The sequence below is a fragment of the Phalangium opilio genome, unplaced genomic scaffold (genome assembly GCF_054372755.1).
Source record: "Phalangium opilio isolate 3A_F unplaced genomic scaffold, DU_Popi_V2 ptg000060l_1, whole genome shotgun sequence".
Lineage (NCBI taxonomy): Eukaryota > Metazoa > Arthropoda > Arachnida > Opiliones > Phalangiidae > Phalangium > Phalangium opilio.
In genome coordinates this window covers 4,835,704-4,861,094 of record NW_028324177.1, presented here as the reverse complement: position 1 = coordinate 4,861,094, position 25,391 = coordinate 4,835,704, and the positions used below count along the sequence as shown (strand labels likewise).

At 40.3% G+C, this 25,391-nt stretch overlaps 1 protein-coding gene across 1 annotated transcript; it reads left to right on the top strand.

The window, feature by feature from the left end:
- The first annotated feature begins 6,556 nt into the window (after positions 1-6,556).
- LOC149666722 (uncharacterized) lies at positions 6,557-10,527 on the top strand. Its single transcript, XM_089841628.1, has 6 exons — positions 6,557-6,578; positions 6,638-6,868; positions 6,941-7,344; positions 7,388-8,570; positions 8,625-8,758; positions 10,465-10,527. The coding sequence occupies exons 1-6, from the start codon at positions 6,557-6,559 to the stop codon at positions 10,525-10,527; spliced, it is 2,037 nt and encodes a 678-aa protein (XP_089697754.1).
- Positions 10,528-25,391: the final 14,864 nt, after the last annotated feature.

Genomic DNA, 25,391 nt, shown 5'->3' with positions numbered 1-25,391 from the left:
ACGCACCTACTCCAAGTACACCAGAAAATTTGCCATCAACCTCGGGTGTCAAGAGAAAGCCACAACCATTGGACGATACTAAAATAGTGTTGATTGGTAATCTCCATAGTTCCAAAGATTCTCTAAAGAAAAGCATAGCGAGATTAGGAGGCAATGTTGTCTCTCAAATTGACAAAACTACAGCTTGCGTTATAAGTACCAAGGAAGATGTTGAGAAAAATATCAAGGAAATTCGTGAAGCTAAGGAACACGATGTTCACGTTGTATCTGAGGACTTTTTAAGTGCTGTGGAATATGGAGGTTTAGTTTCTACGATCCAACAATACCGCATAGCCAGTTGGGGTGGAAATCCTCAAGACAGAATTAATTCTTACGCTGCTGAAAAAAGACTCAAAAGTGCGGCTGTAGGAAATAGTGACTCAACATTCTCATCTGGAAAGAGCACGAAAGTTAAACTGACAGTGAAAGGCAGCGTAGCTGTTGACCCAGATTCAAATCTTGAAGCCAGCACACACGTGTTTCAAAACGAAGAAGGAGCTTTCAACGCTGTTCTCGGAAACGTCGTCGTTACTCAAGGATCTAATTCGTTTTACAAGCTTCAACTTCTAAAGTCAGACGAAGGAAAGGATTACTATGTGTTTCGGAGCTGGGGACGTGTTGGAACTACTATTGGTGATAACAAGACGGAACACTTTGTTACTAAGTATGAAGCTGTTGCCGAATTCAAAAGGCTTTTCGAAGAAAAAACAGGAACTCCGTGGGAGTTACGCCACACTGCCTCAAAGGTTCCTAATAAAATGTATCCACTTGACATTGACTATGGAACTTCCGAAAAACTGGTTGTAGGATCTGGATCTAAACTTCCCAACGCCATCCAAGAACTAATTCGCCTTATCTTTGACGTGGAGAAAATGAACAAGGCCGTGTGGGAGTTAGAAATTGATCTGAAGAAAATGCCACTAGGAAAACTTTCGAAGAACCAAATTGAAGAGGCGTATTCCGTTTTGACGGAACTCCTGGCTTTACTCGACGATGAACCCAACGAAAACAAGAAAGCCCAGCTAATAGCTTGCACCAATACATTCTTCACGCTAATACCTCATGATTTTGGAACCAAAAGGGTCCCTCTTTTGGATAATGTTGAGATAATAAAATCCAAGGTAGAAATGCCAAATTTCCTTCTTGAAGTGGAGATCGGTTACAAGTTAGTTGAAGAGGAAGGTGGAACGACCAAAGATCCAATAGATCAACATTATGAACAATTGAAAACTGAAATTGAAGTATTAGATAGAGATTCTGAAGAATTCGAGACATTATTAACATACGTAAACAACACGGGCGCTGATTTTCACAGTGATTGTGAACTTGAAGTCGATCAAATATTTAAAATTACTCGTCAGGGAGAACGCGAACGCTACCGAGAATTCCAAAAATTCCCTAATAGAAAGCTACTATGGCATGGTTCCAGAACCCCAAACTTAATGGGCATTTTGTCTCAAGGCCTTCGTATTGCTCCACCAGAAGCTCCTTCTAATGGTTACAACTTTGGAAAAGGAGTGTACTTTGCAGATACGGTACTACACATAGCCTTTTAATAAAGAGTTAAATTATAGGTTGCTAACTTCAAATATTTGATTCTTTTAAGTCTCTGAAAGTGCCAAATACTGTCACGCCAGTCGAGAGAACAACACCGGGTTGTTGCTCCTCTGCGAAGTGGCTTTAGGAAATATGCTTGAGCTACCTCATGTATGGGTAGGAAATTTTTTGAAACTCGACCAATTTTTTCCCTCTAGTGATGGAAGCGACATGAAATCCTCAAATTTGTTCACTAGTGCCAGGATCTACTACCAATGCTTGAGCTCTTCACTTCCAGTCTAATCTTACTTCTGCTGCAACTAAGACCCGTACATAACGTTTTGGTTTTTAAATACATCATTAACCAGAAAAGTAAACCAAATAGTCAAGCTGTGCTAACTTATTCAAACCTCTTTGTATGATTTAGAGATGGATCGAGGTCTACCGTGGCGTACCGAATATGCCAAAAGTGGCTGGTCATCATGCAAAAGCTGTAAAAGGCGCATAGATAAGGATGAGCTAAGAATGGCGGCAATTATTCAGGCGTCAAGTTTTGATAGAAAGGTAAAATATCAAAATTGAGCATCTGATGACGCGAGTAACATTAATTTCTTATTGTGGAAACAAGATTCCAAAGTGGTACCATTTTCGGTGCTTTTTCTCAAAAGTTTAAAGTGTCAACTGAGGCTGACATCTCACACTTTGAGGATTTACGTTGGAGAGATCAAGAGAAAATAAGGAGTGAAATTCCGAGTGGGTCTCAAGCAGCACCTGCTGCTTCAAGCAATACCCCATCTAAAGGAACGAAGTAGGGCTGTGCGAATAGTGGTTTTTCAAACCGAATCGAATACGAATCGAATAGTAAATCTCCTATTCGAAATCCGAATCGAGTACTCGTTCAAACGAATATTACTCGTTTATCAAAAATGCTGGTTCGAGTACTCGTTTTTTTTCGATTAATCGGTTTTACCTGACGAATATTCGTTTCAAAGCGATTAATCGTTTTCTAAATACACCTAGCAGTACTAGTTTTTTAAAAGAATACTCGAAAATATGAATACTCGGTTTTATCAGACGGATGTTCTTTTCAAAACAATTAATCGTTTCCTAAATACACGTAAAAATATTGTAGTTCCACAAAGAATGGAACTTTTCCTAAGACTGAGTAATTGGTGAGAGAAAAACAAAACATCGCGAATTGCGCATTGGCAATGAAATTCCATAAACGAAACAGCTTCATATATGTCATGTGACCACAGTCCCTCCCATTTCCAATCGAATACTCGTTTTCTATTCGAATTTAGCCCCTTGGAAGCGATTATTCGGTTAAGGGAACTGTATTCGTATGTAAATCGGTTATTCGAATTTCTTTTCGAATAATCGTTTCTTAATTCGAATACTCGTTTTTCTCCGAATGGCAAATTCGATTCGTCGAATCGAATAATCGATTCGAATTAAACGAATACTATTCGAAAATTCGAGTATTCGCACAGCCCTAGAACGAAGAGAAAAAGCTCCTCCATTGAAATTCAAGACTTCTCAACTGAATATGCCAAAAGTAATCGGTCATCTTGTAAAGGTTGTGGAGAAACAATCGTAAAAGATCAAGCTCGCATTTCAAAACTTGACAGACAGAGTGCAAAAGCTAGACGATTTGGTCCACTACCAGCGTGGTATCACGTTGATTGGTTTGTACAAGCGAGAGAAACTCTGAAGTTTTTTGAAGATGGATCTAAAATACGAGGATTTAAGACACTCTGCGTTGAAGATCAAAAGGCCATCAAAGAAAAGATAAAGAAAATTGAAGTGACTCCACCAAATAAGATAAAGAAAGAGGAATTACTTGATCGGGGCGAGAAGAAAATTCTTGAGGAACAGTCTCAGTTAATTTATGAACATCGTGACGAGCTTGAAAAAAATATTAAATAAAAAGAAATGGTGGAACTATTAAAATATAACGACCAAAAAATTCCTTCAGGAAACAGCGAAATTCTAGATAGACTTTCCGATATCATGACGTTTGGATCTCTTGAACCTTGCACAGATAGTGACGGTGGACAATTGGTTTTCTCAAATGATGGTTATCACTGTACTGGAAATGCAAGCGAATGGAGCAAATGTACAAATGTAATAAAACTACCAAGAAGAAAGCCTTTCCAGATTCCAGATCACCTAAAAGAGGAATATGCATTCTTAAACAGCTACGAATACATAGAGCAAGACCGTTACATTCCTACAAACGCACCTACTCCAAGTACACCAGAAAATTTGCCATCAACCTCGGGTGTCAAGAGAAAGCCACAACCATTGGACGATACTAAAATAGTGTTGATTGGTAATCTCCATAGTTCCAAAGATTCTCTAAAGAAAAGCATAGCGAGATTAGGAGGCAATGTTGTCTCTCAAATTGACAAAACTACAGCTTGCGTTATAAGTACCAAGGAAGATGTTGAGAAAAATATCAAGGAAATTCGTGAAGCTAAGGAACACGATGTTCACGTTGTATCTGAGGACTTTTTAAGTGCTGTGGAATATGGAGGTTTAGTTTCTACGATCCAACAATACCGCATAGCCAGTTGGGGTGGAAATCCTCAAGACAGAATTAATTCTTACGCTGCTGAAAAAAGACTCAAAAGTGCGGCTGTAGGAAATAGTGACTCAACATTCTCATCTGGAAAGAGCACGAAAGTTAAACTGACAGTGAAAGGCAGCGTAGCTGTTGACCCAGATTCAAATCTTGAAGCCAGCACACACGTGTTTCAAAACGAAGAAGGAGCTTTCAACGCTGTTCTCGGAAACGTCGTCGTTACTCAAGGATCTAATTCGTTTTACAAGCTTCAACTTCTAAAGTCAGACGAAGGAAAGGATTACTATGTGTTTCGGAGCTGGGGACGTGTTGGAACTACTATTGGTGATAACAAGACGGAACACTTTGTTACTAAGTATGAAGCTGTTGCCGAATTCAAAAGGCTTTTCGAAGAAAAAACAGGAACTCCGTGGGAGTTACGCCACACTGCCTCAAAGGTTCCTAATAAAATGTATCCACTTGACATTGACTATGGAACTTCAGAAAAACTGGTTGTAGGATCTGGATCTAAACTTCCCAACGCCATCCAAGAACTAATTCGCCTTATCTTCGACGTGGAGAAAATGAACAAGGCCGTGTGGGAGTTAGAAATTGATCTGAAGAAAATGCCACTAGGAAAACTTTCGAAGAACCAAATTGAAGAGGCGTATTCCGTTTTGACGGAACTCCTGGCTTTACTTGACGATGAACCCAACGAAAACAAGAAAGCCCAGCTAATAGCTTGCACCAATACATTCTTCACGCTAATACCTCATGATTTTGGAACCAAAAGGGTCCCTCTTTTGGATAATGTTGAGATAATAAAATCCAAGGTAGAAATGCCAAATTTCCTTCTTGAAGTGGAGATCGGTTACAAGTTAGTTGAAGAGGAAGGTGGAACGACCAAAGATCCAATAGATCAACATTATGAACAATTGAAAACTGAAATTGAAGTATTAGATAGAGATTCTGAAGAATTCGAGACATTATTAACATACGTAAACAACACGGGCGCTGATTTTCACAGTGATTGTGAACTTGAAGTCGATCAAATATTTAAAATTACTCGTCAGGGAGAACGCGAACGCTACCGAGAATTCCAAAAATTCCCTAATAGAAAGCTACTATGGCATGGTTCCAGAACCCCAAACTTAATGGGCATTTTGTCTCAAGGCCTTCGTATTGCTCCACCAGAAGCTCCTTCTAATGGTTACAACTTTGGAAAAGGAGTGTACTTTGCAGATACGGTACTACACATAGCCTTTTATTAAACTCTGTACCTCCGGTATCGTCTGCTACGGTATGCCTGCTTCTTCAGACTCTTGTTGTGTTTGCGATAATCGGTTTTATGGAAAACAAAAGTGTCATTTTTGCACTGGACTATGCAAGCGCCGTGTACATAAAGATTGTACCCCTAATTCATACTTTACCTGTACGGAATGCAAAGCCGCTACTCGCAAATCTAGAAGTCCGGCTCGGCGACATAGTAATAGCGCCATACCCCGCGATAAAGAGTTCAATGGGGCCATACCTGCGCCTAAACCACCTGCTAAGCTGGCTGAGGGCGATAAGGGTCTCATCTTAGAGGTGGTGCACGAAGCATTCGTCCATCTACTTAGCGTTGATAGCCTCACTAGGGAATCTGATTCGATACTGGACAAAATGATGAATAAATTGGATAGCAACGACACCATCCTACTTAAGATGCAAGCTACGTTATCAGAGTTCCAAGAACGTCTGGCTTCATTAGAAAATGAGAACGCTGGCCTTCGTCGAGAACTTGCCAGTCGCCAAATACCATTTCAAGCCCCGCTTGGGTCACGGGCTTCTAGGGACGAAGCTCAATCTTTTCCACCATTGGCTAACCGTCCTGGCGCTCTCAACCCATCTGCCTTGCCCTGGCCACAGGGTTCCATTCCTTCATTCTCTGGAGCATTACCCAAGGCTTTGCAAACAAAAACTGACATCAACTCCACTCGTCATGTTCCTGCATCTAAGCCTGTGGTCTCGGGTGTGTCTTTGACAAGCCGGATCAAGGCTGCACCACGTCGAGTGAAGGCGGTCAAGAAAGCACTCTTTGCCACTGGGTTGGATGTTGGGATCACGTCGAAAGAACTGCAAGATTTTTTGAGGGCTGATTCAGGTGTGCAGTCGGTGCAGTGCATAAGACTGCGTACTAAAAATCCGAATGCCCGTCATTCGTCATTCTACTTGACGTGTGATGATGAGTCTGACATACCAAAAATGAGGGATCCCAATATTTGGCCTGCGAACAGCTTTCTAACAGATTTCCATGGGGTACCGAGAGACGAGCACAAACATGTCTCGGAACTGCATGGTGAAATCTCAGACGCGGGTTCCCCTGCGGATTCTTCAAATGTCCAAGAATGGAAGAACTGACTATAGCTTATCAGAATGTGCGCGGTCTACGAACCAAGTCTAGTACCTTTTTAACTAACCTAATCGTTAATGATTTTGATATTGTTTGTTTAACAGAGACGTGGCTTAACCACTCTCATTTTAATTCGGATTATTTTCCAAATTCCTATACTATTTTTCGGGCGGATCGATCAGATCCGGATTCTGTCAATGTTAGGGGCGGGGGATCCCTCATTGCTATCAAGAAGTCCCTTGTTTTTCACCGTCGAAGTGACCTGGAAGGTGCCGAAGGGGGTGTGTTTGTCGAGTTTAAACTAAAAAATAATCTTCCGCTTCTTCTTGGCACTGGTTACTTTCGCCCCTCAGATGACGACGCTCAGTATCGGAAATTTAAGAATGTTTTGGTATCCTCGTTGGTAGATTATGACGGTGAAATTCTGATTCTGGGTGATTTTAATCTCCCCGGTATCAACTGGACTCTGGGTAGCAGTGTGGGATGCACTCACCAAACTAGAACTAAGGCTGCTCATGTTCTCGATGTTTGTTATGAATTTAATTTAAACCAAATTAACCCAGCTCCCACTTATGGTAATCTTCTGGACCTTTGTCTTACTAATGTACACGGCATTGATACTGTACCTCTCCTTGATCCATTTGTGGACATTGACAACTACCATCCGCCTTTCTATTTGCTTTGTCCATTTGACATTTGTAGGGTCTCCCCTAATTTACAACCAGTATATCAATTTAAAAAAGGTAACTATCACTTGCTATACTCAATTTTACGCGATTCAGATTGGTCGGTGGTTTTGGATTCGCAGGATGTTAATTTTTGTGTCCAGACATTAACGGAATATATAACGTCAGCTATGGATAGTTCGATCCCTAACAAGATTCCGCGTAATAATCGGGGCTTCCCCTTTTGGTATTCTTTGGACCTCCAAAAAAGCTATCAAGCGCAAAAAATATTATTTTAATAAGAAAAAGAGGTCGGGGTTAGCCTCCGACATAGCTAATTTTAGGCTGTCCCGTTCGTTGGTGAGAAGGCTTACAGTAAGGGACAAAGCTGCTATGGCAGTAAAATCTTGTCGAGACGCCTTGTCCCAACCCAAAAAATTTTGGAGTTTTATCAATGGTAATCTAAAAGACAGACACTCTGATATATTATTGAAAATTGGTAAGACAATCATTACTGATCCGGATCAATTGGGGGAAATATTCATGGCGCATTTCTCAACAATTTCGACTGACAATACTGAAACTAGTTCAAAATACACTTTTGATACTTCTACCTTAGTTACAACGCCTCATAACTGTTTAAAACTAACTCAAGCGGACATATATGCTGCTATTAATCGTCTACCCAACAAACTCTCTACTGGTTTCGACAAAATTCCGTCGTTTGTTATCAAGGGCTGTGGGAATATATTGTTACCTATATTGGAGCATATATTTAATTTATCCTTCCGTACTCACTCATTCCCAACGCTTTGGAAAAAAGCTGTCATTGTCCCGGTTTACAAGTCTGGAAAATCCAGCGATGTCCGAAACTACCGTCCGATTTCCCTTCTTTGCGTTCTCGCTAAGGTATTTGATAGAGTAGTACACGTACATTTACAGCGTTGGTTTAGCTGGCTACCCAACGACTGTCAACATGGCTTTGTTCCGGGTAGGAGTGTGGAAACGAACCACGTTTCCTTTATGGATTACGTGGCTCCTGAGGTCGAGTGCCGGGGCCAGGTCGATGTTGTATACCTTGACCTGGCCAAGGCCTTCGACCGCGTCTCCCACTCTTACCTTCATGACAAGTTAGAGGCCCTTGGATTGGGGGGTGATATCTTGGAATGGATTGCTAGCTATCTGGCGAATCGAGTCAATGTCTTGAAATGCAATGGCATAATCACATCGAAAACATACGAAGTTAATTGTGGGGTTCCACAGGGATCATCTCTTGGACCCTTACTCTTTAATATGTATCTTTTCGATTTACAATTTTCGGTTTTACATTCCCGTATTCTTCAATTTGCTGATGACAATAAAGTTTTCAAAAGTATTAATTCTAAGTTAGACGGTAAATTACTTCAACTTTACCTTGACTCTATAGGAAGATGGTGCTCTCTTAACAAAATACCAGTAAATCCAACCAAATCCGTGCATGTCACATTTACAAGGCGAATTGCTAGAGAAATTTCCAACGACTATACCATTGAGGGCGCTCACATACCCCTTAAGTCCACTGTGAGAGATCTTGGCGTGATCTTTGACAGAGGACTTTATTTTACCGAGCAAGTACATAAATGCGTTGCTTTAAGTCGCCGTACTCTGGCTGTTTGCTTGAAGATGTGTAGGAAATTGCATTCCCTAGACCATTTCCGTCTTCTTTATCAAGCCCTAGTGAGATCACGGGTCCTGTATGGTGGCTTGGCCTGGGGTGGTTGTAGTATTATTATTATTGTTGATGAGGTGGGGCTCACGCCCTAGCACCGATGCCAAAGGCATATTGTGCAACCTCAAAATCAGGCCTTGAATAGGCCCGTAGCCGCAGCGTAGCGAAGAATTCGCTCCACCGTAAAAGAGGAGACCCGCGAGGGCTCCACAGTGTGTGAATCAAAATGTTCTAGTCTAAGCGAGGCGAAGAAGTCGCACTCGCAAAGTACGTGAGCGGATGTTTCTTCCTTCTCCTGGCACGACCTGCAGAGGGGGTCGTCAGCAAGACCCATCAGATGGAGGTGCCTATTTAGCCGACAGTGTCCGGTCAGAAGACCGGTGGCCAGCCTAATATCCCATCTGCTGAGCGAAATTAGGTCTCTAGCACGAGACCTGCAGGGACCATTGACTAACTGTTTTGTCTGTCTCTGGCCATCCATGTCATGCCAGAGCTGGTTTTGTATGACAGTCATCCTGTCATGCAGGCTCCGTTTGACATGCCCGTAGGGGATGGGGACGGCCGGCTCCGGCCCCAAGAGCTTGGCCTCCGCGCCCCTTTTCGCAAATCTATCGGCTTGCTCATTGCCATAATAACCGCTATGCCCTGGCACCCAGTACAACAGAACCCTGTTGCAGGACGCCAGTTGCGCTAGCAGATCAAGGCAGCTACGCACCAGTTGAGAGGTAATCTGACACTGGTCCAGCGCATTCAGGGCGGCCTGACTGTCAGAATAAATCCTCACAGTCCGTCCGTTATACCCTTTGTTAATGCAGTAGTCTGCGCAATAACAGATCGCGGCAATTTCCGCTTGGAACACACTAGCAAAGGTGCCCAGGCAAGCAGAAAAACCGACCCTTGTAGTTTGGCAGTAATAGCCGGCGCCAGCGCCGGAATCAGTCTTGGAACCATCGGTGAACCAAATAGTTTCACCCCCAGTGCCAAGAGGCAGCAGGTTAGTCCACTCGGCCCGACTGGGAAAGTGGATGCTGAATGGCTTAGTGAAATCAAAGCTGGTAACGGTTTTGTCAGAGCACATCGTTAACGACGGCTCAAGTGCAGCGTACTCCCGAAAGAGCTTCGTATGGCTGTAATCCCAAAGTCTTGGAACCCAACAGCCATTAATGTGGAGCCTGTAGGCCCCCATGACAGCCTCCTCCTCAATGAAAAGATGAAGAGGTAGCATGTCAAGAAGCACCTCCAGGGAAGCAGTTGGGGTCGATCTCATGGCCCCTGTAACACCAATGCAGGCAAGCCTTTGAAGCTTGCGCAGGGCAGCCTGCACCGTCTTCAGCCGGACCCTTGTCCACCAGACAAGTGCCCCGTGTGGTTGTAGTAGATATCTAAAGGTACTTCTTGAGAATGTGCAACGGAAGTTTATTGAATATTGCCATACTTATTTCATGAAAAAGGCTCCATATGATTACCATATTTTACTAGGGTATTTGGACATTCCTACTATAGCTCACATTCTCCTTATTAACGACGTTAAATTTCTACATAAATTAATTAATAATAGGATAACTCTTCCAGATTTGCTAGGACGGTTGGACTTTCTAGTCCCCAAGTCTGGAAGGTTTAGAAAAACATTTAGAGAATCTCTTAACCACTTAAATCCAATTAAAAGAATGCAAATTACAGTTAACAGTTTTGGCGAAAATTTTGATATATTTAATGTTAAATACAAGGAGCTGGATTAATAAGGTTTCACTTGGTTTGTTTTTAATTTGTCTTCCATTTGATATTCTTAACAGTTAGGAAATGCAAATATGATATCATTACAACTGTGTATATTCTCGTGAACCTTCGTGGTTTTTTATATGCACAATAAATATTCATTCATTCATTCATTAATAAAGAGTTAAATTATAGGTTGCTAACTTCAAATATTTGATTCTTTTAGGTCTCTGAAAGTGCCAAATACTGTCACGCCAGTCGAGAGAACTACACCGGGTTGTTGCTCCTCTGCGAAGTAGCTTTAGGAAATATGCTTGAGCTACCTCATGTATGGGTAGGAAATTTTTTGAAACTCGACCAATTTTTTCCCTCTAGTGATGGAAGCGACATGAAATCCTCAAATTTGTTCACTAGTGCCAGGATCTACTACCAATGCTTGAGCTCTTCACTTCCAGTCTCATCTTACTTCTGCTGCAACTAAGACCCGTACATAACGTTTTGGTTTTTAAATACATCATTAACCAGAAAAGTAAACCAAATAGTCAAGCTGTGCTAACTTATTCAAACCTCTTTGTATGATTTAGAGATGGATCGAGGTCTACCTTGGCGTACCGAATATGCCAAAAGTGGCTGGTCATCATGCAAAAGCTGTAAAAGGCGCATAGATAAGGATGAGCTAAGAATGGCGGCAATTATTCAGGCGTCAAGTTTTGATAGAAAGGTGAAATATCAAAATTGAGCATCTGATGACGCGAGTAACATTAATTTCTTATTGTGGAAACAAGATTCCAAAGTGGTACCATTTTCGGTGCTTTTTCTCAAAAGTTTAAAGTGTCAACTGAGGCTGACATCTCACACTTTGAGGATTTACGTTGGAGAGATCAAGAGAAAATAAGGAGTGAAATTCCGAGTGGGTCTCAAGCAGCACCTGCTGCTTCAAGCAATACCCCATCTAAAGGAACGAAGAGAAAAAGCTCCTCCATTGAAATTCAAGACTTCTCAACTGAATATGCCAAAAGTAATCGGTCATCTTGTAAAGGTTGTGGAGAAACAATCGTAAAAGATCAAGCTCGCATTTCAAAACTTGACAGACAGAGTGCAAAAGCTAGACGATTTGGTCCACTACCAGCGTGGTATCACGTTGATTGGTTTGTACAAGCGAGAGAAACTCTGAAGTTTTTTGAAGATGGATCTAAAATACGAGGATTTAAAACACTCTGTGTTGAAGATCAAAAGGCCATCAAAGAAAAGATAAAGAAAATTGAAGTGACTCCACCAAATAAGATAAAGAAAGAGGAATTACTTGATCGGGGCGAGAAGAAAATTCTTGAGGAACAGTCTCAGTTAATTTATGAACATCGTGACGAGCTTGAAAAAAATATTAAAAAAAAGAAATGGTGGAACTATTAAAATATAACGACCAAAAAATTCCTTCAGGAAACAGCGAAATTCTAGATAGACTTTCCGATATCATGACGTTTGGATCTCTTGAACCTTGCACAGATAGTGACGGTGGACAATTGGTTTTCTCAAATGATGGTTATCACTGTACTGGAAATGCAAGCGAATGGAGCAAATGTACAAATGTAATAAAACTACCAAGAAGAAAGCCTTTCCAGATTCCAGATCACCTAAAAGAGGAATATGCATTCTTAAACAGCTACGAATACATAGAGCAAGACCGTTACATTCCTACAAACGCACCTACTCCAAGTACACCAGAAAATTTGCCATCAACCTCGGGTGTCAAGAGAAAGCCACAACCATTGGACGATACTAAAATAGTGTTGATTGGTAATCTCCATAGTTCCAAAGATTCTCTAAAGAAAAGCATAGCGAGATTAGGAGGCAATGTTGTCTCTCAAATTGACAAAACTACAGCTTGCGTTATAAGTACCAAGGAAGATGTTGAGAAAAATATCAAGGAAATTCGTGAAGCTAAGGAACACGATGTTCACGTTGTATCTGAGGACTTTTTAAGTGCTGTGGAATATGGAGGTTTAGTTTCTACGATCCAACAATACCGCATAGCCAGTTGGGGTGGAAATCCTCAAGACAGAATTAATTCTTACGCTGCTGAAAAAAGACTCAAAAGTGCGGCTGTAGGAAATAGTGACTCAACATTCTCATCTGGAAAGAGCACGAAAGTTAAACTGACAGTGAAAGGCAGCGTAGCTGTTGACCCAGATTCAAATCTTGAAGCCAGCACACACGTGTTTCAAAACGAAGAAGGAGCTTTCAACGCTGTTCTCGGAAACGTCGTCGTTACTCAAGGATCTAATTCGTTTTACAAGCTTCAACTTCTAAAGTCAGACGAAGGAAAGGATTACTATGTGTTTCGGAGCTGGGGACGTGTTGGAACTACTATTGGTGATAACAAGACGGAACACTTTGTTACTAAGTATGAAGCTGTTGCCGAATTCAAAAGGCTTTTCGAAGAAAAAACAGGAACTCCGTGGGAGTTACGCCACACTGCCTCAAAGGTTCCTAATAAAATGTATCCACTTGACATTGACTATGGAACTTCAGAAAAACTGGTTGTAGGATCTGGATCTAAACTTCCCAACGCCATCCAAGAACTAATTCGCCTTATCTTTGACGTGGAGAAAATGAACAAGGCCGTGTGGGAGTTAGAAATTGATCTGAAGAAAATGCCACTAGGAAAACTTTCGAAGAACCAAATTGAAGAGGCGTATTCCGTTTTGACGGAACTCCTGGCTTTACTCGACGATGAACCCAACGAAAACAAGAAAGCCCAGCTAATAGCTTGCACCAATACATTCTTCACGCTAATACCTCATGATTTTGGAACCAAAAGGGTCCCTCTTTTGGATAATGTTGAGATAATAAAATCCAAGGTAGAAATGCCAAATTTCCTTCTTGAAGTGGAGATCGGTTACAAGTTAGTTGAAGAGGAAGGTGGAACGACCAAAGATCCAATAGATCAACATTATGAACAATTGAAAACTGAAATTGAAGTATTAGATAGAGATTCTGAAGAATTCGAGACATTATTAACATACGTAAACAACACGGGCGCTGATTTTCACAGTGATTGTGAACTTGAAGTCGATCAAATATTTAAAATTACTCGTCAGGGAGAACGCGAACGCTACCGAGAATTCCAAAAATTCCCTAATAGAAAGCTACTATGGCATGGTTCCAGAACCCCAAACTTAATGGGCATTTTGTCTCAAGGCCTTCGTATTGCTCCACCAGAAGCTCCTTCTAATGGTTACAACTTTGGAAAAGGAGTGTTCTTTGCAGATACGGTACTACACATAGCCTTTTAATAAAGAGTTAAATTATAGGTTGCTAACTTCAAATATTTGATTCTTTTAGGTCTCTGAAAGTGCCAAATACTGTCACGCCAGTCGAGAGAACAACACCGGGTTGTTGCTCCTCTGCGAAGTAGCTTTAGGAAATATGCTTGAGCTACCTCATGTATGGGTAGGAAATTTTTTGAAACTCGACCAATTTTTTCCCTCTAGTGATGGAAGCGACATGAAATCCTCAAATTTGTTCACTAGTGCCAGGATCTACTACCAATGCTTGAGCTCTTCACTTCCAGTCTCATCTTACTTCTGCTGCAACTAAGACCCGTACATAACGTTTTGGTTTTTAAATACATCATTAACCAGAAAAGTAAACCAAATAGTCAAGCTGTGCTAACTTATTCAAACCTCTTTCTATGATTTAGAGATGGATCGAGGTCTACCGTGGCGTACCGAATATGCCAAAAGTGGCTGGTCATCATGCAAAAGCTGTAAAAGGCGCATAGATAAGGATGAGCTAAGAATGGCGGCAATTATTCAGGCGTCAAGTTTTGATAGAAAGGTAAAATATCAAAATTGAGCATCTGATGACGCGAGTAACATTAATTTCTTATTGTGGAAACAAGATTCCAAAGTGGTACCATTTTCGGTGCTTTTTCTCAAAAGTTTAAAGTGTCAACTGAGGCTGACATCTCACACTTTGAGGATTTACGTTGGAGAGATCAAGAGAAAATAAGGAGTGAAATTCCGAGTGGGTCTCAAGCAGCACCTGCTGCTTCAAGCAATACCCCATCTAAAGGAACGAAGAGAAAAAGCTCCTCCATTGAAATTCAAGACTTCTCAACTGAATATGCCAAAAGTAATCGGTCATCTTGTAAAGGTTGTGGAGAAACAATCGTAAAAGATCAAGCTCGCATTTCAAAACTTGACAGACAGAGTGCAAAAGCTAGACGATTTGGTCCACTACCAGCGTGGTATCACGTTGATTGGTTTGTACAAGCGAGAGAAACTCTGAAGTTTTTTGAAGATGGATCTAAAATACGAGGATTTAAGACACTCTGTGTTGAAGATCAAAAGGCCATCAAAGAAAAGATAAAGAAAATTGAAGTGACTCCACCAAATAAGATAAAGAAAGAGGAATTACTTGATCGGGGCGAGAAGAAAATTCTTGAGGAACAGTCTCAGTTAATTTATGAACATCGTGACGAGCTTGAAAAAAATATTAAAAAAAAGAAATGGTGGAACTATTAAAATATAACGACCAAAAAATTCCTTCAGGAAACAGCGAAATTCTAGATAGACTTTCCGATATCATGACGTTTGGATCTCTTGAACCTTGCACAGAAAGTGACGGTGGACAATTGGTTTTCTCAAATGATGGTTATCACTGTACTGGAAATGCAAGCGAATGGAGCAAATGTACAAATGTAATAAAACTACCAAGAAGAAAGCCTTTCCAGATTCCAGATCACCTAAAAGAGGAATATGCATTCTTAAACAGCTACGAATACATAGAGCAAGACCGTTACATTCCTACAAACGCACCTACTCCAAGTACACCAGAAAATTTGCCATCAACCTCGGGTGTCAAGAGAAAGCCACAACCATTGGACGATACTAAAATAGTGTTGATTGGTAATCTCCATAGTTCCAAAGATTCTCTAAAGAAAAGCATAGCGAGATTAGGAGGCAATGTTGTCTCTCAAATTGACAAAACTACAGCTTGCGTTATAAGTACCAAGGAAGATGTTGAGAAAAATATCAAGGAAATTCGTGAAGCTAAGGAACACGATTTTCACGTTGTATCTGAGGACTTTTTAAGTGCTGTGGAATATGGAGGTTTAGTTTCTACGATCCAACAATACCGCATAGCCAGTTGGGGTGGAAATCCTCAAGACAGAATTAATTCTTACGCTGCTGAAAAAAGACTCAAAAGTGCGGCTGTAGGAAATAGTGACTCAACATTCTCATCTGGAAAGAGCACGAAAGTTAAACTGACAGTGAAAGGCAGCGTAGCTGTTGACCCAGATTCAAATCTTGAAGCCAGCACACACGTGTTTCAAAACGAAGAAGGAGCTTTCAACGCTGTTCTCGGAAACGTCGTCGTTACTCAAGGATCTAATTCGTTTTACAAGCTTCAACTTCTAAAGTCAGACGAAGGAAAGGATTACTATGTGTTTCGGAGCTGGGGACGTGTTGGAACTACTATTGGTGATAACAAGACGGAACACTTTGTTACTAAGTATGAAGCTGTTGCCGAATTCAAAAGGCTTTTCGAAGAAAAAACAGGAACTCCGTGGGAGTTACGCCACACTGCCAAAAAGGTTCCTAATAAAATGTATCCACTTGACATTGACTATGGAACTTCAGAAAAACTGGTTGTAGGATCTGGATCTAAACTTCCCAACGCCATCCAAGAACTAATTCGCCTTATCTTTGACGTGGAGAAAATGAACAAGGCCGTGTGGGAGTTAGAAATTGATCTGAAGAAAATGCCACTAGGAAAACTTTCGAAGAACCAAATTGAAGAGGCGTATTCCGTTTTGACGGAACTCCTGGCTTTACTCGACGATGAACCCAACGAAAACAAGAAAGCCCAGCTAATAGCTTGCACCAATACATTCTTCACGCTAATACCTCATGATTTTGGAACCAAAAGGGTCCCTCTTTTGGATAATGTTGAGATAATAAAATCCAAGGTAGAAATGCCAAATTTCCTTCTTGAAGTGGAGATCGGTTACAAGTTAGTTGAAGAGGAAGGTGGAACGACCAAAGATCCAATAGATCAACATTATGAACAATTGAAAACTGAAATTGAAGTATTAGATAGAGATTCTGAAGAATTCGAGACATTATTAACATACGTAAACAACACGGGCGCTGATTTTCACAGTGATTGTGAACTTGAAGTCGATCAAATATTTAAAATTACTCGTCAGGGAGAACGCGAACGCTACCGAGAATTCCAAAAATTCCCTAATAGAAAGCTACTATGGCATGGTTCCAGAACCCCAAACTTAATGGGCATTTTGTCTCAAGGCCTTCGTATTGCTCCACCAGAAGCTCCTTCTAATGGTTACAACTTTGGAAAAGGAGTGTTCTTTGCAGATACGGTACTACACATAGCCTTTTAATAAAGAGTTAAATTATAGGTTGCTAACTTCAAATATTTGATTCTTTTAGGTCTCTGAAAGTGCCAAATACTGTCACGCCAGTCGAGAGAACAACACCGGGTTGTTGCTCCTCTGCGAAGTAGCTTTAGGAAATATGCTTGAGCTACCTCATGTATGGGTAGGAAATTTTTTGAAACTCGACCAATTTTTTCCCTCTAGTGATGGAAGCGACATGAAATCCTCAAATTTGTTCACTAGTGCCAGGATCTACTACCAATGCTTGAGCTCTTCACTTCCAGTCTCATCTTACTTCTGCTGCAACTAAGACCCGTACATAACGTTTTGGTTTTTAAATACATCATTAACCAGAAAAGTAAACCAAATAGTCAAGCTGTGCTAACTTATTCAAACCTCTTTCTATGATTTAGAGATGGATCGAGGTCTACCGTGGCGTACCGAATATGCCAAAAGTGGCTGGTCATCATGCAAAAGCTGTAAAAGGCGCATAGATAAGGATGAGCTAAGAATGGCGGCAATTATTCAGGCGTCAAGTTTTGATAGAAAGGTAAAATATCAAAATTGAGCATCTGATGACGCGAGTAACATTAATTTCTTATTGTGGAAACAAGATTCCAAAGTGGTACCATTTTCGGTGCTTTTTCTCAAAAGTTTAAAGTGTCAACTGAGGCTGACATCTCACACTTTGAGGATTTACGTTGGAGAGATCAAGAGAAAATAAGGAGTGAAATTCCGAGTGGGTCTCAAGCAGCACCTGCTGCTTCAAGCAATACCCCATCTAAAGGAACGAAGAGAAAAAGCTCCTCCATTGAAATTCAAGACTTCTCAACTGAATATGCCAAAAGTAATCGGTCATCTTGTAAAGGTTGTGGAGAAACAATCGTAAAAGATCAAGCTCGCATTTCAAAACTTGACAGACAGAGTGCAAAAGCTAGACGATTTGGTCCACTACCAGCGTGGTATCACGTTGATTGGTTTGTACAAGCGAGAGAAACTCTGAAGTTTTTTGAAGATGGATCTAAAATACGAGGATTTAAGACACTCTGTGTTGAAGATCAAAAGGCCATCAAAGAAAAGATAAAGAAAATTGAAGTGACTCCACCAAATAAGATAAAGAAAGAGGAATTACTTGATCGGGGCGAGAAGAAAATTCTTGAGGAACAGTCTCAGTTAATTTATGAACATCGTGACGAGCTTGAAAAAAATATTAAAAAAAAGAAATGGTGGAACTATTAAAATATAACGACCAAAATATTCCTTCAGGAAACAGCGAAATTCTAGATAGACTTTCCGATATCATGACGTTTGGATCTCTTGAACCTTGCACAGATAGTGACGGTGGACAATTGGTTTTCTCAAATGATGGTTATCACTGTACTGGAAATGCAAGCGAATGGAGCAAATGTACAAATGTAATAAAACTACCAAGAAGAAAGCCTTTCCAGATTCCAGATCACCTAAAAGAGGAATATGCATTCTTAAACAGCTACGAATACATAGAGCAAGACCGTTACATTCCTACAAACGCACCTACTCCAAGTACACCAGAAAATTTGCCATCAACCTCGGGTGTCAAGAGAAAGCCACAACCATTGGACGATACTAAAATAGTGTTGATTGGTAATCTCCATAGTTCCAAAGATTCTCTAAAGAAAAGTATAGCGAGATTAGGAGGCAATGTTGTCTCTCAAATTGACAAAACTACAGCTTGCGTTATAAGTACCAAGGAAGATGTTGAGAAAAATATCAAGGAAATTCGTGAAGCTAAGGAACACGATGTTCACGTTGTATCTGAGGACTTTTTAAGTGCTGTGGAATATGGAGGTTTAGTTTCTACGATCCAACAATACCGCATAGCCAGTTGGGGTGGAAATCCTCAAGACAGAATTAATTCTTACGCTGCTGAAAAAAGACTCAAAAGTGCGGCTGTAGGAAATAGTGACTCAACATTCTCATCTGGAAAGAGCACGAAAGTTAAACTGACAGTGAAAGGCAGCGTAGCTGTTGACCCAGATTCAAATCTTGAAGCCAGCACACACGTGTTTCAAAACGAAGAAGGAGCTTTCAACGCTGTTCTCGGAAACGTCGTCGTTACTCAAGGATCTAATTCGTTTTACAAGCTTCAACTTCTAAAGTCAGACGAAGGAAAGGATTACTATGTGTTTCGGAGCTGGGGACGTGTTGGAACTACTATTGGTGATAACAAGACGGAACACTTTGTTACTAAGTATGAAGCTGTTGCCGAATTCAAAAGGCTTTTCGAAGAAAAACAGGAACTCCGTGGGAGTTACGCCACACTGCCAAAAAGGTTCCTAATAAAATGTATCCACTTGACATTGACTATGGAACTTCAGAAAAACTGGTTGTAGGATCTGGATCTAAACTTCCCAACGCCATCCAAGAACTAATTCGCCTTATCTTTGACGTGGAGAAAATGAACAAGGCCGTGTGGGAGTTAGAAATTGATCTGAAGAAAATGCCACTAGGAAAACTTTCGAAGAACCAAATTGAAGAGGCGTATTCCGTTTTGACGGAACTCCTGGCTTTACTCGACGATGAACCCAACGAAAACAAGAAAGCCCAGCTAATAGCTTGCACCAATACATTCTTCACGCTAATACCTCATGATTTTGGAACCAAAAGGGTCCCTCTTTTGGATAATGTTGAGATAATAAAATCCAAGGTAGAAATGCCAAATTTCCTTCTTGAAGTGGAGATCGGTTACAAGTTAGTTGAAGAGGAAGGTGGAACGACCAAAGATCCAATAGATCAACATTATGAACAATTGAAAACTGAAATTGAAGTATTAGATAGAGATTCTGAAGAATTCGAGACATTATTAACATACGTAAACAACACGGGCGCTGATTTTCACAGTGATTGTGAACTTGAAGTCGATCAAATATTTAAAATTACTCGTCAGGGAGAACGCGAACGCTACCGAGAATTCCAAAAATTCCCTAATAGAAAGCTACTATGGCATGGTTCCAGAACCCCAAACTTAATGGGCATTTTGTCTCAAGGCCTTCGTATTGCTCCACCAGAAGCTCCTTCTAATGGTTACAACTTTGGAAAAGGAGTGTACTTTGCAGATACGGTACTACACATAGCCTTTTAATAAAGAGTTAAATTATAGGTTGCTAACTTCAAATATTTGATTCTTTTAGGTCTCTGAAAGTGCCAAATACTGTCACGCCAGTCGAGAGAACAACACCGGGTTGTTGCTCCTCTGCGAAGTAGCTTTAGGAAATATGCTTGAGCTACCTCATGTATGGGTAGGAAAGTTTTTGAAACTCGACCAATTTTTTCCCTCTAGTGATGGAAGCGACATGAAATCCTCAAATTTGTTCACTAGTGCCAGGATCTACTACCAATGCTTGAGCTCTTCACTTCCAGTCTCATCTTACTTCTGCTGCAACTAAGACCCGTACATAACGTTTTGGTTTTTAAATACATCATTAACCAGAAAAGTAAACCAAATAGTCAAGCTGTGCTAACTTATTCAAACCTCTTTGTATGATATGATTTAGAGATGGATCGAGGTCTACCATGGCGTACCGAATATGCCAAAAGTGGCTGGTCATCATGCAAAAGCTGTAAAAGGCGCATAGATAAGGATGAGCTAAGAATGGCGGCAATTATTCAGGCGTCAAGTTTTGATAGAAAGGTAAAATATCAAAATTGAGCATCTGATGACGCGAGTAACATTAATTTCTTATTGTGGAAACAAAATTCCAAAGTGGTACCATTTTCGGTGCTTTTTCTCAAAAGTTTAAAGTGTCAACTGAGGCTGACATCTCACACTTTGAGGATTTACGTTGGAGAGATAAAGAGAAAATAAGGAGTGAAATTCCGAGTGGGTCTCAAGCAGCACCTGCTGCTTCAAGCAATACCCCATCTAAAGGAACGAAGAGAAAAAGCTCCTCCATTGAAATTCAAGACTTCTCAACTGAATATGCCAAAAGTAATCGGTCATCTTGTAAAGGTTGTGGAGAAACAATCGTAAAAGATCAAGCTCGCATTTCAAAACTTGACAGACAGAGTGCAAAAGCTAGACGATTTGGTCCACTACCAGCGTGGTATCACGTTGATTGGTTTGTACAAGCGAGAGAAACTCTGAAGTTTTTTGAAGATGGATCTAAAATACGAGGATTTAAGACACTCTGTGTTGAAGATCAAAAGGCCATCAAAGAAAAGATAAAGAAAATTGAGGTGACTCCACCAAATAAGATAAAGAAAGAGGAATTACTTGATCGGGGCGAGAAGAAAATTCTTTAGGAACAGTCTCAGTTAATTTATGAACATCGTGACGAGCTTGAAAAAAATATTAAAAAAAAGAAATGGTGGAACTATTAAAATATAACGACCAAAAAATTCCTTCAGGAAACAGCGAAATTCTAGATAGACTTTCCGAAATCATGACGTTTGGATCTCTTGAACCTTGCACAGATAGTGACGGTGGACAATTGGTTTTCTCAAATGATGGTTATCACTGTACTGGAAATGCAAGCGAATGGAGCAAATGTACAAATGTAATAAAACTACCAAGAAGAAAGCCTTTCCAGATTCCAGATCACCTAAAAGAGGAATATGCATTCTTAAACAGCTACGAATACATAGAGCAAGACCGTTACATTCCTACAAACGCACCTACTCCAAGTACACCAGAAAATTTGCCATCAACCTCGGGTGTCAAGAGAAAGCCACAACCATTGGACGATACTAAAATAGTGTTGATTGGTAATCTCCATAGTTCCAAAGATTCTCTAAAGAAAAGCATAGCGAGATTAGGAGGCAATGTTGTCTCTCAAATTGACAAAACTACAGCTTGCGTTATAAGTACCAAGGAAGATGTTGAGAAAAATATCAAGGAAATTCGTGAAGCTAAGGAACACGATGTTCACGTTGTATCTGAGGACTTTTTAAGTGCTGTGGAATATGGAGGTTTAGTTTCTACGATCCAACAATACCGCATAGCCAGTTGGGGTGGAAATCCTCAAGACAGAATTAATTCTTACGCTGCTGAAAAAAGACTCAAAAGTGCGGCTGTAGGAAATAGTGACTCAACATTCTCATCTGGAAAGAGCACGAAAGTTAAACTGACAGTGAAAGGCAGCGTAGCTGTTGACCCAGATTCAAATCTTGAAGCCAGCACACACGTGTTTCAAAACGAAGAAGGAGCTTTCAACGCTGTTCTCGGAAACGTCGTCGTTACTCAAGGATCTAATTCGTTTTACAAGCTTCAACTTCTAAAGTCAGACGAAGGAAAGGATTACTATGTGTTTCGGAGCTGGGGACGTGTTGGAACTACTATTGGTGATAACAAGACGGAACACTTTGTTACTAAGTATGAAGCTGTTGCCGAATTCAAAAGGCTTTTCGAAGAAAAAACAGGAACTCCGTGGGAGTTACGCCACACTGCCAAAAAGGTTCCTAATAAAATGTATCCACTTGACATTGACTATGGAACTTCAGAAAAACTGGTTGTAGGATCTGGATCTAAACTTCCCAACGCCATCCAAGAACTAATTCGCCTTATCTTTGACGTGGAGAAAATGAACAAGGCCGTGTGGGAGTTAGAAATTGATCTGAAGAAAATGCCACTAGGAAAACTTTCGAAGAACCAAATTGAAGAGGCGTATTCCGTTTTGACGGAACTCCTGGCTTTACTCGACGATGAACCCAACGAAAACAAGAAAGCCCAGCTAATAGCTTGCACCAATACATTCTTCACGCTAATACCTCATGATTTTGGAACCAAAAGGGTCCCTCTTTTGGATAATGTTGAGATAATAAAATCCAAGGTAGAAATGCCAAATTTCCTTCTTGAAGTGGAGATCGGTTACAAGTTAGTTGAAGAGGAAGGTGGAACGACCAAAGATCCAATAGATCAACATTATGAACAATTGAAAACTGAAATTGAAGTATTAGATAGAGATTCTGAAGAATTCGAGACATTATTAACATACGTAAACAACACGGGCGCTGATTTTCACAGTGATTGTGAACTTGAAGTCGATCAAATATTTAAAATTACTCGTCAGGGAGAACGCGAACGCTACCGAGAATTCCAAAAATTCCCTAATAGAAAGCTACTATGGCATGGTTCCAGAACCCCAAACTTAATGGGCATTTTGTCTCAAGGCCTTCGTATTGCTCCACCAGAAGCTCCTTCTAATGGTTACAACTTTGGAAAAGGAGTGTACTTTGCAGATACGGTACTACACATAGCCTTTTAATAAAGAGTTAAATTATAGGTTGCTAACTTCAAATATTTGATTCTTTTAGGTCTCTGAAAGTGCCAAATACTGTCACGCCAGTCGAGAGAACAACACCGGGTTGTTGCTCCTCTGCGAAGTAGCTTTAGGAAATATGCTTGAGCTACCTCATGTATGGGTAGGAAATTTTTTGAAACTCGACCAATTTTTTCCGGTATTATCCCATTGGACCGAATCCCATTAGACCGAAACCGCTTTTTGGTTTTTTATGGAGAATATATTTAAATTTCCAGCCCAATGGCGGGTTTCTGCTGAATGGGAATTTATTTGAAAGAATTAGTTAAATAAATGTCTGTGAGGATTTCGAATCACTGCAGCAGCATGGTAGAATATCAGGCTTTTAATTCAGAGGCTCGGGTTCAAACCCAGAGAAGGAAATTGTAAGTTAGGTTAGATTAGGTTAGGCTAATAATATTTTATAAATCATTTAACTATTCTACGCCTTTTCTAAAATATTTATGTTTTGCTTCATTGACTTCTCAAATAATATGCCTTTTCCAAAACATTACTGTTATGTTTGGTTAGGTTTGGTTTGGTTAAGTTAGGTTAGTAATATTTTATAAATCATTTAACAATGTTACGCCTTTTCCAAAATATTGATGTTTTATACCTTCATTGACTTCTCAAATAATATGCCTTTTTCAAAACTTTACTGTTATGTTAGGTTAGTAATATTTTACAAATCATTTTACTATGACACGCCTTTTCCGAAATGTTCATGTTTAGCTTCATTGACTTCTCAAATAATATGCCTTTTCCAAAACATTACTGTTATGTTAGGTTTGGTTAGGTTAGGTTAGGTTAGGTTTGGTTTGGTTTGGTTTGGTTTGGTCAGGTTTGGTTAGGTTAGGTTTAGGTTAGGTTAGGTTTGGTTTGGTCAGGTTTGGTTAGGTTAGGCTTAGGTTAGGTTAGGTTTGGTTAGGTTTAGGTTTGGTTTGGTCAGGTTTGGTTTGGTTTGGTCAGGTTAGGTTTGGTTTGGTTTGGTCAGGTTAGGTTAGGTTTGGTTTAGTTTGGTTAGGTTAGGTTAGGTTTAGGTTTGGTTTGGTGAGGTTAGGTTAGGTTTAGGTTAGGTTTGGTTTGGTTAGTTTGGGTTAGGTTAGGTTAGGTTTGGTTTGGTCAGGTTTGGTTAGGTTTGGTTTAGGTTAGGTTAGGTTAGGTTAGGTTAGGTTTCGTTTGGTCAGGTTAGGTTAAGGTTTGGTTTGGACAGGTTTGGTTATGTTAGGTTAGGTTAGGTTAGGTTACGTTAGGTTACGTTAGGTTAGGTTAGGTTTGGTTTGGTCAGGTTAGGTTAGGTTTAGGTTTGGTTTGGTCAGGTTTGGTTAGGTTAGGTTAGGTTAGGTTAGGTTACGTTACGTTAGGTTAGGTTAGGTTAGGGTAGGTTAGGTTAGGTTAGGGTAGGTTAGGTTAGGGTAGGTTAGGTTAGGTTTGGTTAGGTTTGGTTAGGTTTAGGTTTGGTTTGGTTTGGTCAGGTTAGGTTAGGTTAGGTTAGGTTTGGTTTGGTCAGGTTTGGTTAGGTTTTGGTTTGGTTTTGTCAGGTTTGGTTAGGTTAGGGTAGGTCAGGTTTGGTTAGGTTAGGGTAGGTCAGGTTTGGTTAGGTTAGGTTTAGGTTTAGGTTAGGTCAGGTTAGGTTAGGTTAGGTTAGGTTACTTCTATTATTCGAACCTTTCAGGAGGGATTTCTACAATTATAGTAACTAGTTTTATCCTTTTTCTTATTCAATTGAAACAAGTAGCCATTATTAATTTAAAGAAAGCCGCCTTTATTAGCAATTCTCTCAGTTATCAATCACTCTTAAAGTTAAATTTTACATTTCAAACATCAATATATATATATATACAACGAAAACTGTAGGGGAAAAAAAGCCTTATAAAAAGTGAAAACGTTTGCTTTTTAAATTTTGATATATATTTTCCCCAAACCGCACATTTGGGCTGTTTTCGGTTGAATGGGAAACGCGTTCGGTCGATTGGGATTCGGTCGAATGGGACACAAGCTTTTTTCCCTCTAGTGATGGAAGCGACATGAAATCCTCAAATTTGTTCACTAGTGCCAGGATCTACTACCAATGCTTGAGCTCTTCACTTC